General features: G+C 41.0%; 1 protein-coding gene across 5 annotated transcripts in view; it reads left to right on the top strand.

The window, feature by feature from the left end:
- Positions 1 to 3,930: 3,930 nt before the first annotated feature.
- LOC133530044 (protein 4.1 homolog) overlaps positions 3,931 to 13,796 on the top strand; it is a 39,296-nt gene continuing 29,430 nt past the window's right edge. For 3 of the 5 annotated variants that reach the window (XM_061867855.1, XM_061867856.1, XM_061867854.1), the window contains exons 1-3: positions 6,859 to 6,992; positions 7,547 to 7,732; positions 8,375 to 8,787. In XM_061867855.1, coding sequence (XP_061723839.1) covers positions 8,379 to 8,787 — 409 coding nt within the window. In that variant the 5' untranslated portion in view covers positions 6,859 to 6,992; positions 7,547 to 7,732; positions 8,375 to 8,378. Of the gene's footprint in view, positions 4,085 to 4,466; positions 4,615 to 5,232; positions 5,350 to 5,707; positions 5,892 to 6,297; positions 6,451 to 6,857; positions 6,993 to 7,546; positions 7,733 to 8,374; positions 8,788 to 13,796 lie in introns of those variants that run through there. The other 2 variants (XM_061867860.1, XM_061867858.1) reach the window with 2 other exon arrangements.

Raw genomic sequence — 13,796 nt, 5'->3', positions numbered from 1 at the left:
AATTTAACCATAATATCCTGACAGATGATTTTAAAACCAATTATTCTTGATTTTTCCATATAATTAGAATTTTCCTACGGGGTGCACTTTTTTATTAAATCGATATATATATATATATATATATATATATATATATATATATATATATATATATATATTCACTCTTTTACTGGTTCGATCAAACTCAAATTAATTTTTTGTAGTCAAAGTAACAAGTATAACCGTATTACAATAAAAAAAATACATCGATTTAAAAAAAAAGTGCACCCTGTAGGAAAATTCTAATTATGTGGAAAAATCAAGAATAATTGGTTTTAAAATCATCTGTCAGGATATTACGGTTAAATTTTATTTTAGGAGAAAACTCGATTTTTCCGATACGCGCCATACAAAGATTTTGAAAAAAAAAATATAACTAATTATTTTTCCAACCAAATTAGCTAAGATTTGAGCTATATGTTTGAGCCTTTTGGGGTGGAAACCCTTGGGCCGTGGGTACCTGGCGCTCACAACATTTTTAAAGAGCTTTCGAAGCGCCTCGTGTAGGCAACGGGTGACAACTCATGACAAGAGGGCTGGCTCTTACCTCACACAACGCATTGGCATTGCTGTCCAGCGCGGCAATGCCGCCAGCCTTCTAGGCACCTTGCCACAAGGCACCGAGCTGGAGCCAATTTTTTACTTATAACTTAAGTTGTAGTTTTAGTTTTGAATCTTTTTCCTTTTTAGCTTTATGTAGTTTTGTTTAAGATATATTTTAATGTAGTTTTTATTTTTTATTTTTCAATAATATATTCTTAGACGCTACTTACGATAGATTAATTTTGGGACATAATAAAACCCAACAAAAGCTATTCCAATAAAAAAAGTTCAAATTTAAGACTTTGGTTTCTATTTCTATGAAGGCCTATTTTCAGCCCACCGTGCGCCGTTTTGTCACCTAACTAGTGACGGACGGACGGTAATTTTTTGGTAGGTACATGGAGATTGTATTCCTTACGTCCGACTTCCATATTTAAATTGTATCAATTTTATAGTGACATCTGGTGGCGTAGTTTGCATAATTGGAAGTCGACTTTAAGCAAAAGTTAGAGATATCTCGATTCAATTAATATAAATCGCCTCCATCTTAACTAATGTTAACTACATTTCTAAGTGTCGCACAATGAGTAAGACTGACACCGACAAGGTTAGACTCGAAACGCGAGTGTAAGACATTCACCATGGAATTCGTGGATTTAGATAAAGTGAAAAGTAAAAGTAAGTTATGTTATATTCATAATATAGGTCTTCTGGGATCCTCAGATATCGATTTTCATCTTAATCTGAGCTTAAATGCCGAAATTTAAAATGGCGTGCGTTTTCTAAAAAATTGAACTCGGAATCATAATAAAGGTCCTCTGGGATCCTCAGATATCGATTTTCATCTCAATCTGAGTTTAAATGCCGAAATTTAAAATGGCGTGCGTTTTCTACAAATTTGACCTCAGAATCATAATAAAGGTCCTCTGGGATCCTGATATCGATTTTTATCTCAATCTGAGCTTAAATGCCGAAATCAAAAATGGCGTGCGTTTTCTACAAATTTGACCTCAGAATCATAATAAAGGTCCTCTGGGATCCTCAGATATCGATTTTCATCTGAATCTTAGCTTAAATGCCCAAATCAAAAATGGCGTGCGTTTTCTACAAATTTGACCTCAGAATCATAATAAAGGTCCTCTGAGATCCTCAGATATCGATTTTTATCTCAATCTGAGCTAAAATGCCGAAATCAAAAATGGCGTGCGTATTCTACAAATTTGACCTCAGAATCATAATAAAGGTCCTCTGGGATCCTCAGATATCGATTTACATCTGAATCTGAGCATAAATGCCGAAATAAAAAATGGCGTGCGTTGTCTAAAAATTTGACCTCAGATTCACAATAAAGGTCCTCTGGGATCCTCAGATATCTATTTTCATCTTAATCTGAGCTTAAATGCCGAAATTTAAAATGGCGTGCGTTTTCTAAAAAATTGACCTCGGAATCATAATAAAGGTCCTCTGGGATCCTCAGATATCGATTTTCATCTCAATCTGAGCATAAATGCCGAAATAAAAAATGGCGTGCGTTTTCTAAAAATTTGACCTCAGATTCACAATAAAGGTCCTCTGGGATCCTCAGATATCGATTTTCATCTTAATCTGAGCTTAAATGCCGAAATTTAAAATGGCGTGCGTTTTCTAAAACTTTGACCTCAGAATCATAATAAAGGTCCTCTGGGATCCTCAGATATCGATTTTCATCTCAATCTGAGCTTTAATGCCGAAATCAAAAATGGCGTGCGTTTTCTACAAATTTGACCTCAGAATCATAATAAAGGTCCTCTAGGATCCTCAGATATCGATTTTCATCTCAATCTGAGCTTAAATGCCGAAATTTAAAATGGCGTGCGTTTTCTAAAAATTTTACCTCAGAATCATAATAAAGGTCCTCTGGGATCCTCAGATATCGATTTACATCTGAATCTGAGCTTAAATGCCGCAATCAAAAATGGCGTGCGTTTTCTACAAATTTGACCTCAGAATCATAATAAAGGTCCTCTGGGATCCTCAGATATCGATTTTCATCTGAATCTGAGCTTAAATGCCCAAATCAAAAATGGCGTGTGTTTTCTACAAATTTGACCTCAGAATCATAATAAAGGTCCTCTGGGATCCTCAGATATCGATTTTCATCTGAATCTGAGCTTAAATGCCAAAATCAAAAACGGCGTGCGTTTTCTACAAATTTGACCTCAGAATCATAATAAAGGTGCTCTGGGATCCTCAGATATCGATTTTTATCTCAATCTGAGCTTAAATGCCGAAATCAAAAATGGCGTGCGTTTTCTACAAATTTGACATCAGAATCATAATAAAGGTCCTCTGGGATCCTCAGATATCGATGTTCATCTCAATCTGAGCTTAAATCCCGAAATAAAAAATGCCGTGCGTTTTCTACAAATTTGACCTCAGAATCATAATAAAGGTCCTCTGGGATCCTCAGATATCGATTTTCATCTGAATCTGAGCTTAAATGCCAAAATCAAAAATGGCGTGCGTTTTCTACAAATTTGACCTCAGAATCATAATAAAGGTCCTCTGGGATCCTGATATCGATTTTTATCTCAATCTGAGCTTAAATGCCGAAATCAATAATGGCGTGCGTTTTCTACAAATTTGACCTCAGAATCATAATAAAGGTCCTCTGAGATCCTCAGATATCGATTTTTATCTCAATCTGAGCTAAAATGCCGAAATCAAAAATGGCGTGCGTTTTCTACAAATTTGACCTCAGAATCATAATAAAGGTCCTCGGGGATCCTCAGATATCGATTTTCATCTGAATCTGAGCTTAAATGCCCAAATCCAAGATGGCGGGCGATCATTCAAATTGTGTGACCGGTTTGTATTGGGGTATCCGATCGCGTGGCAAGATACTTTTACTTAAGGGTATCGTTTGGACGGAAGCTTGTTTGGATACCCAAAGTATTGATATCGCTTGCGGAATGCTATTTTAACGGTCGGGTACCCTTTCAAAATTGTTTTAAAGTCTAAGGGTACCGTTTGGGCGGAAGCTTGTTTGGATACCTAAAGTATTGATACCGCTTTCGTAATGCTATTTCAACGGTCGGGTATCGTTTCAAAATGGTTCTAAAGGTACTTTTATTTAACGGTACCGTTTGGACGGAAGCTTATTTGGATACCCAAATCGTTTATATCGGTACCGAAATGCTAGTTTAACGGTCGGGTACCCTTTAAAAAGACCGGTCAAAACCGTTTTTAAGGGTACCTTTTCAGTCCCTGGTGTATAGCAAACATGCGTGCACATTCGCTGGACATATAGCAACTCAATTTGAAAACTAAAATTTGAATCACTATTAAACGATCTATCTTTCTTTCCAGGTGTTGAAGAGCCGGCAAGATGCCGGAGGGAGTGGCCAAAGAGGCCAAAGATGAAAAGAAGTCCAAGGAGTCGCCCCGGCGGCGGCCCGCGGGCAACACCGCCCATGTTAGGGTGGAGCTGCTTGATGGATCCACCATGACATTGGACGTTGAGGTCAGTATCCTTACTGCTTCTGTTTGCCTGGTACTTATACCCGGAAGTATGGACATTGGACATGTGTATCCCTTGGATGGATAATGGAACGCTTTCTATAGTCGGGTTTCTAGGAATTGTTTCTTTGAAGTAAATGTAATTCCTTTTACAAAAGCTATACTTTCGACAAAAGCTATCGATAGAAGTACAATGAGTCGAAACACCGCTCACTTTACGGTGTAACAACTTGACTGAGCCACCATTACGATTAGTTATTGAAGTCCTTACTGCTTCTAATTGTCTGGTGCTTGAACCCCCATGCAAATATATTACACCCGTATTATGTAGCGATATCTAATTGTCTGCCATAGATTTTTTTATAAATATTCCTATCACTTTTCAGAGAAAAATCCGCGGCCACGAGCTCCTCGGCAAAGTCTGCGACAGTCTGAACCTCGTGGAGAAGGACTACTTCGGGCTGTTGTACTCTGATCGCGGCGACAACAGAGTATGGATCGACCTTGACAAGCGCGTCTCCAAGATGCTTAAACGTAAGAAGCAGATTCTTTATTATTGGACGCTGGACACATTATTTAATTGCTGTGAACTTAATTAAGTTACGGTATTAGGACGTTTTCAAACTCCACCCATCTGCAACTACCATTCCATATGAGTCTTAGTAGGAGCTTGCTACGCGGAGATCGGACTGGCGAACTTTGATTAAACGCGGTAGACCCGTTTTGATGACTTCAGAACTGCCCGTTTTTTAAATTTAGACGCCAAATGATAGCTCCGAAAATATCAGCCATACGTATAAACCTGTCAATAGTGTCAATCCCTAGAATTGTGTTAATTCTTGTTTTTTGGAATTTTATGACCTGAATGCTAGCCAAATCTCAGAACAAAACTAGAGACAGGGAAACCTATGCTGGCGCCATCTATGCAAAGCAACCTTTTGACTGTTGCCAACCCCATTATCTTTCTTTATCTGCCTTCTACATTTAATCAATTGTTGAAGTGTGCCAATAAAGAGTATCCTATCCATCTATCTATGTCACACCGTGCGATTTGACTTCCTTTACCAAGAACTTTAAACTACAATTATCTATAATTAAATTCCTCAAAAGTTTTGATTGATCTTTAGTTTAAAAGATACTATATATTTTCAGATGAGCCCTGGCAGGTGCGTTTCGCGGTGAAATTCTACCCGCCTGAGCCAGCGCAACTTCAAGAGGAGCTGACGAGATACCAACTCGTGCTTGCTGTCAGGAAAGACCTGCTCGAAGGTGAGGGTTTGTCATACTACTTACTCGGCTGGCGCGAAGACACAAAATGAGTCTTGGCTTTCAGCACAAGTGCACGCCAATTTGCTCGGTCCTGAACGGATTCACGCCAGTTTTCGCCGACGCCGATCTCATGGAGATCTACCTCCACACTATCTGCCCAACGATATTTAGGATGACTAACAGGACGCTGTCCTGTTGGTTGACCCAACCAAGGAGTTGGAGCTGGTCGAGGGTTTGTCATAACAGCGTGTATTTTTGATACAACCGCATAATCTAAAGGTAGTTAGTTTAGGCCCTAATGAACTATTTGTACACCAACTATCAGAAACGTATTCAAAAATATTTCATCATTTTCCAGGCCGCCTGCCATGCTCAACGGTGACGCACGCGCTCCTAGCCAGCTACCTCCTCCAATCAGAGATGGGCGACTTCGAAGAGTCCGAAGTAGGCGCCGGCCGCTGTAAGCAGCTGAAGCTAGCCCCGCCCTCCGCCTGCACTCCCGAACTTGAAGAGAAGGTGGTAGAACTGCATAAGACGCACCGGTAAGTCCAGTACGTCCTCAAAACTGATGCTGGTCCACAGCTACCTTCAAGAACCTACTGTGATACCGCGTTAAAATAAGCGAAATAAGAATAAGCTGGCATCTCGCTCGTTTCTTCCTAGAACGTGCAGAATGTGGATGAGTTGCTTCCTGAGGTATTCCCTTTGCGCTACGACATGGGAATCTTCAAGAAGCGGGTATTTAGGGTTCTGAAGGGTCGGCAACGCTTAAGTAGCTCCTGTGATGTTGCTTATGTCCATGGGCGACGATGACCGCTTCCCATCAGGCGGCTCGTCTGCTCGTTTGCTATTATTGTAATGGATTTTTTTCTTGCAAATTCATCCATAAATTTCATTTCAGGATTGTTATAATACAATTCAATTTTATAATTTGTTTTCGTTTAACAGAGGCCAGACCCCCGCGGAAGCCGAGCTCAACTACCTCGAGAACGCCAAGAAGCTGGCCATGTACGGAGTCGACCTTCACCCCGCCAAGGATTCCGAAAACGTCGACATTACTCTAGGAGTATGCTCTTCTGGGCTGCTGGTGCATAGAGAGAAGTAAGTACACACACACTATAGAAGCCAGTTTACACACATACACAAACAAAGGCCAGAACCCTGGAGAACGCCAAGAAGCTGGCCATGTACGGAGTCGACCTTCACCCCGCCAAGGATTCCGAAAACGTCGACATTACTCTAGGAGTATGCTCTTCTGGGCTGCTGGTGCATAGAGAGAAGTAAGTACACACGGCACACACACTATAGAAGCTAGGTTACACATGCACAAACAAAGGCCAGAACCCTGGAGAACGCCAAGAAGCAGGCCATCTAAGGAGTCGATCTTCACCCCGCTAAGGATTCTGAAAACGTCGACATTACTCTAGGAGTATGCTCTTCTGGGCTGCTGGTGCATAGAGGGAAGTTAGTACACACACACTATAGAAGCCAGTTTACACACATACACAAACAAAGGCCAGAACCCTGGAGAACGCCAAGAAGCAGACCATCTAAGGAGTCGATCTTCACCCCGCCAAGGATTCCGAAAACGTCGACATTACTCTAGGAGTATGCTCTTCTGGGCTGCTGGTGCATAGAGAGAAGTAAGTACACACACACTATAGAAGCCAGTTTACACACATACACAAACAAAGGCCAGAACCCTGGAGAACGCCAAGAAGCAGGCCATGTAAGGAGTCGATCTTCACCCCGCCAAGGATTCCGAACACGTTGATACACTCGGAGTCTGCTCTTCTGGACTGCTGGTGCATAGAGAAAAGTGAGTATTATGAATTGTTCGACTTAACTAAATAATTCAACGGAATGGAACCATGTAATTTTTAACCACACAATCTCCAGATCTGAGTGTACCAGAAAAAAAAAAAACTATTACACACTTTTCAAGAAAAAAATAAATTTTCAAGAAAAGCTTACAACAGAGCGTAGATTTATAAAATACGTTGAGCAAAGTACCATATTAGGCCAAGCTATAAGAAGGTATAGAGGGAAATGCTTTGAACAGAATTTTTAACTCCGTAACTTTGTTTGGAGTAGTTAGGAAGTGAACATATCAAAAGTCTCGTTTATTACAGACAGATTGAGCTACTTAATGTCTCTATAATGATGAGCAGTTATTATAATTTCGTTTAATTTACAGGCTACGCATCAATCGCTTCGCCTGGCCGAAGATCCTCAAGATCAGCTACAAGCGGCACAATTTCTACGTTAAACTGAGGCCTGGAGAGTTCGAGCAATTTGAATCCACTGTTGGTTTCAAGCTTGTCAACCACCGTGCTGCTAAGAAGCTTTGGAAGACTTGTGTCGAACATCATACGTTCTTTAGGTATCTTTCTTTGATAATTTTGTACAATTTTAGTCAAATGTGGCGTAAATAAATTTTGGACGACTTATGTGGAGTACGATTTTTAGGTAAGATTCAGAATAAAGTACTTCTAAGTGAAGTTGACGCCTGGAGAGTTCGAAAAATTTGAATCCACTGTTTGCTTGGAAGATTTGAAGAAATTAATTTAAAGTGAGGACTAGACCAGAGCAGTTCAAATAATTTGGTTCCACCGTCGTTTCGCCGTTCAAACTTTTTAGACTACGCTTATAACATTTCAGATGCTTGAGTAATTTTTCGAGTGTTTTGAAATGTTGCCACAAAATAACTCGATTTGTGGGAGAGTGCATCAACTGAAGGCGCGTGAGCGGGAGTTAAGTTTTGATTTAGGCTACTACAACTAGAGCGTGTATGAATTGTAGGAAGTAGCATCGCTTCTCACACTGGATACGATTCGCTCGTCGCTTCGATGTTTCAACGAGACAATGCTATGCGCGTATGATAGCGACATGCCGCTAGCACTTCGGAGCGACGTGCGAATCGTATCCCGTGTGACAACCTTAAAGGTGTTACACGCTTAAGTTTGCGACTGAGGTGGCAGAATCTCCAACGCGCTCCGTGTATGAACTGAGTTATTGTTTGCAGGCTGATGTCCCCCGAGCCGCCGCCGAAGGGCACGCTGTTCCCGCGGCTGGGCTCCAAGTACCGCTACTCGGGGCGCACGCTGTACCAGACGCACGGCACCGCGCCGCAGCGCACGCAGCCGCACTTCGCGCGCACGCTGTCCTCCCGCCAGCTGTCCTCCCGCAGCATGGACGGTGAGTACCGCTACTCGGGGCGCACGCTGTACCAGACGCACGGCACCGCGCCGCAGCGCACGCAGCCGCACTTCGCGCGCACGCTGTCCTCCCGCCAGCTGTCCTCCCGCAGCATGGACGGTGAGTACCGCTACTCGGGGCGCACGCTGTACCAGACGCACGGCACCGCGCCGCAGCGCACGCAGCCGCACTTCGCGCGCACGCTGTCCTCCCGCCAGCTGTCCTCCCGCAGCATGGACGGTGAGTTCACTTTTAGCCAACAATTCAGTAGCAGAATTGCAGTGCAGCAAATTGGAATTTTTGTCTTAATTAAAATCACTCGCTACGCTTGGATAGATAGATTTTATTTGGTATTAATCATACACTGTCACATTAAGTTAAAATTTAAACATAATTAACCTTTTGACCGCCAAAGACGTCATATGACGCGCGCGGCTATAGCCCAATATCAACCTTCATGCGTACCGACAACGTTCACGATTACGCGCCGCGTACGATACGCGTGACGTTCAAAAGGTTAATTACAAAATTATCATAAAATAAAATACAGACATACTTAGGAATCTATTACAGAATTTTTCACTTGCTCGAACTCAGCATTAGCATTGGCAGCAAACTGTAACTTTGTTCTCTTTAATTTTTGATTCTGCCAGAAGCTTCCAGACTGCAGCTGGTCAGTCCAAATAATGTCAATCTTATCCAATGAATAAGATGAAAAAGGTCGCCTTTTCAGTTTGATTTTTTTGTTTCTGTTATGTACTTATTTTATGCAAAATATTTGGTTACTACTTTATACTAAAAAAAACTATTACATGTCACAGATCTATTAGATGTTCGATCCAAGTATTGAATTCGCCTGAGCTGCAAGAAAACATTATGTATACAAACTCTACCTATTCTCAGTACCCTGGACTATAGTTATTGTATCGGAGATCTTAATAGTACAGAAAATTGGGTCACAGACGCGCAGCATAAAGCGGCCAGACTATTAGAGCATATAATGTAAACACACTCAACAAAGTACCATACGCTTTATTACATTCTCTTGCCAAATTGCAATAAGTAGTATTTTATACAATTGTGATGTAGTAGAGAGCTTTTCAGTCGAGTACCGTGGTTAGGCAACGAAGCTTGCTGAGTTACCTAAGTAAGGTACGAGATTGAAAAGCTTAATTATATCACTATTGTATACAATACTTTATCTACGAGTTATCAAAAATAATACTTTTTTTACTATAAAATCTAAATAACTAATGAAAATTGGTAAGTATCTCAGTACACAAAAATGTAGTACAACAGACATATACGCGCGAGCCGCCCGCTTTTCCCCCGTTCTATAAGAGCGCGGTGGCACGTGATTGGTAATTATTTTTTTATAGTGGAGTTGGGAGCCTATACATGAAAAGTACGCCATTATAGTTTGGTATACGAAATCTTAATTCAACCATTACAGTCGACGAGTAGAAAATACCTATTTATATCTGTACCTACAATGATATAATGCAATAATGCAATAATGTGTCGATCCCAGGAAAAACGCTCGTAGTGCATAACTTACAATAGGTGTCGCCAAATTGTGGCTCTTAAAATCACCCTCAAAATTAACTGAATACATAATATCTGGCTTTCTGAACTTCAAAAAACTGGTGATTTCTACTGCAGTCGGCTCTTCTCAGAGATTTATCGAGCTTGCCTACAAGATTGCCTGTATTTTAAACATCGTCTTTAACAGCGTATGCGCACCAAATTAAATTCTCTCTTCGCTAAGAATTGAAAGAACGGTGGCGAATAAAAATATACATAAATTCAGGACATCGAGTTGTATAATTATTCCAAATGTCAGCAAATTCTATGACCTGTCATTTTTTTTCGCTGCCCGCTTGGCGCGAAATGCCCCAAATGTTAATAAGGGTTTTTTTTTTATAAACAATTTTGATTGTTATAGTTTTTCAAGCCGTTAGTAGCAAAATGTGCCAAATTGACGAAATTGTAGGCGCGTAGGTTTGACCTCTTATAAAAAAATTTGAACTTCGCGCCTTTTTCTATTGACAAAGTGGATTTGCCAAAGTATAGGTTTTATGTCTGGTAAATAAGATTCATAATGGTATAATTTCATGTCAGTTCAATAGTGTAAAACAATGCATCATTACCGCAAATTCGTTTATTACATCATACTGTAAACAATCTAAACGGATTCTGTGAATAAGTAGTCTTTTGTTCTGAGAAACGCTTCTGAGGCTATCTGTTTACGTTACAGTCTAGTTATATTTTTGCTTTTAAAAAAAAGTTAGTTGAGGAAAGGCGTTATGCAACGATTATGCAGGGCAAATTAGCTACAGTAAAATATACAGTATACTGACAACATAAGTTATGCGTTAGGCACAGTTGAGGCGAATCTCGATACCTATAATATTCAATAGGATTTGATACATCAAGGCTATCGATTTACGAATTAAATTTTGAGCCTGAGGGCCCTTGTACACCGCGTCTTTGTAACGCGTTTTAGGAACGCGCGTTGATAGCGCGTTTTTCATTCCGTGAAGCTAGAAGCAATTTGTTTGCGTTCGTCGCTGTATGTGTCGAGGTAGGTGTGCAAAGGTCTACAAGCTGCGTCTGACTTGCGCTTGAATCGCGTTTGTATTAAATAAATAAATAAATATTATACGACATTATTACACACATACAAATGATACAAAAACAAACACAACACAATCAAACAAACAACAAACAAACAAAACGCGCGTCGACGGCGCGTTAAAAAACATGGAATGCATAGGCCTTAAGAGTCCTTATTCCTACAGACGAGCGTATTTTGTAAAATGCTTCCTTTTTCATTCAAGATTACGACGTAACTATTAGTATTTATTCAAAAACTGATAACGTACTTAAATAATCGTTTCCTAAACTAGGGGCTCCAACAGTTCAAATTTTCATTTTCTCTTTTAAAACCTCTTTTTTAATGAGGTTTTTTGGGAGTCTTTTCCAAATTTTGCAGTGAGATGTGGCGTTTCGGTTCTCAATTTTGCTATAAACAAGAATCATTTGGTACATGAATGACTACAATTTGATTCAACATATCTCGTACGAGGGGCTGGAATGATTAACAATCGAAGATTCATTTGAAAAAACTGATAAAATACCTTCCGAGTTTTCTTCATTTTTTTGGCGAAAACAGGGTTTTATTATATTTTATTTCCGCAAATTGTACGCATATTTTGCTTTAAAAATAATATTATAGCAAACTGTAACTTTATGTTAACCTATAAAAAAAAAATCGTAACTATGGGACGTACATTGCCGTAAATTTATATTTTTTTAAAACACGTATAAATCACGCAGCAGCGACGCCCCGCTCTCAGTCCGCGCGGAGCGCGCTTAGAGGACGGACCTGTGCTCGATTGTCAGGCATTCGTTGCGATCGTAATCAGCTACGGAGTTCCGAGAAGTGCTATATACTGCGATTAGAAAATCTTAATAAAAGTTCATTGTTTACAGTATGCCTAACAGACTCGCTTATTGATGGATTTTCAGTGTTACTTTTTTTTTAATACTAAGTCGGTGGCAAACAAGCATACGGCCCGCATATGTACGCCTGCAACTCCAGAGGAGTTACATGCGCGTTGCCGACCCTAACCCCCTCCCACCCCTCGTTGAGCTCTGGCATCCTTACTCACCGGCAGGAACACAACACTATGAGTAAGGTCTAGTGTTATTTGTCTGCGATTTTCTGAAAAACGCATTTTCACTTGAAATTACGTTAGGGTTTGCATTATTATTTTTGACCCGGATGAAGTCCAAGTTCTCATGATGGAGTCAGGAGTTGGTCACCAGAACTCCTAATCTACTAATTATAATCCCATCGTGTTTGGGCTCAAAAGATTTGCCCTGACGAACACCATCAATCTAGATGAGGTCCAGGGTCTCATGATGGAGTCAGGAGTTGGTCACTAGAACTCCTAATCTACTCATTATAATTCCATCGTGTTTGGGCTCAACAGAGTTGCCCTGATGAGCACCTTCAATCTAGATGAGGTCCAGGGTCTCATGATGGAGTCAGGAGCTGGTCACCAGAACTCCTAATCTACTCATCATAACTCCATCGTGTTTGGGTTCAATAGAGTTGCCCTGACGAGCACCATCAATCTAGATGAGGTCCAGGGTCTCATGATGGAGTCAGGAGCTGGTCACCAGAACTCCTAATCTACTCATCATAACTCCATCGTGATTGGGCTCAATAGATTTGCCCTGATGAACACCATCGATCTAGATGAGGCCCAGGGTCTCATGATGGAGTCAGGAGTTGGTCACCAGAACTCCTAAACTACTCATCATAACCTCATCGTGTTCGGGCTCAATAGATTTGCCCTGACGAGCATCATCAATCTAGATAAAGTCCAGGGTCTCATGATGGAGTCAGGAGTTGGTCACTAGAACTCCTAATCTACTCATTATAATTCCAACGTGTTTGGGCTCAAAAGATTTGCCCTGATGAGCATCATCGATCTAGATGAGGTCCAGGGTCTCATGATGGAGTCAGGAGTTGGTCACCAGAACTCCTACTCTACTCACCATAACTCCATCGTGTTTGGGCTCAATAGAGTTGCCCTGACGAGCACCTTCAATCTAGATGAGGTCCAGGGTCTCATGATGGAGTCAGGAGCTGGTCACCAGAACTCCTAATCTACTCATCATAACTCCATCGTGTTTGGGTTCAATAGAGTTGCCCTGACGAGCACCATCAATCTAGATGAGGTCCAGGGTCTCATGATGGAGTCAGGAGCTGGTTACCAGAACTCCTAATCTACTCATCATAACTCCATCGTGTTTGAACTCAATAGATTTGCCCTGATGAACACCATCGATCTAGATGAGGCCCAGGGTCTCATGATGGAGTCAGGAGTTGGTCACCAGAACTCCTAATCTACTCATCATAACCTCATCGTGTTCGGGCTCAATAGATTCGCCCTGACGAGCATCATCAATCTAGATAAAGTCCAGGGTCTCATGATGGAGTCAGGAGTTGGTCACTAGAACTCTTAATCTACTCATTATAATTCCAACGTGTTTGGGCTCAAAAGATTTGCCTTGATGAGCACCATCGATCTAGATGAGGTCCAGGGTCTCATGATGGAGTCAGGAGTTGGTCACCAGAACTCCTAATCTACTCATCATAACTCCATCGTGTTTGGGCTCAATAGATTTGCCCTGACGAACACCATCGATCTAGATGAGGTCCAGGGTCTCATGAT

The sequence above is a fragment of the Cydia pomonella genome, chromosome 22, assembly GCF_033807575.1.
Source record: "Cydia pomonella isolate Wapato2018A chromosome 22, ilCydPomo1, whole genome shotgun sequence".
In the NCBI taxonomy this organism is placed as follows: Eukaryota; Metazoa; Arthropoda; class Insecta; order Lepidoptera; family Tortricidae; genus Cydia; species Cydia pomonella.
The sequence above is the reverse complement of the archived record's forward strand: the minus strand, read 5'-3'. Positions and strand labels throughout refer to the sequence as shown.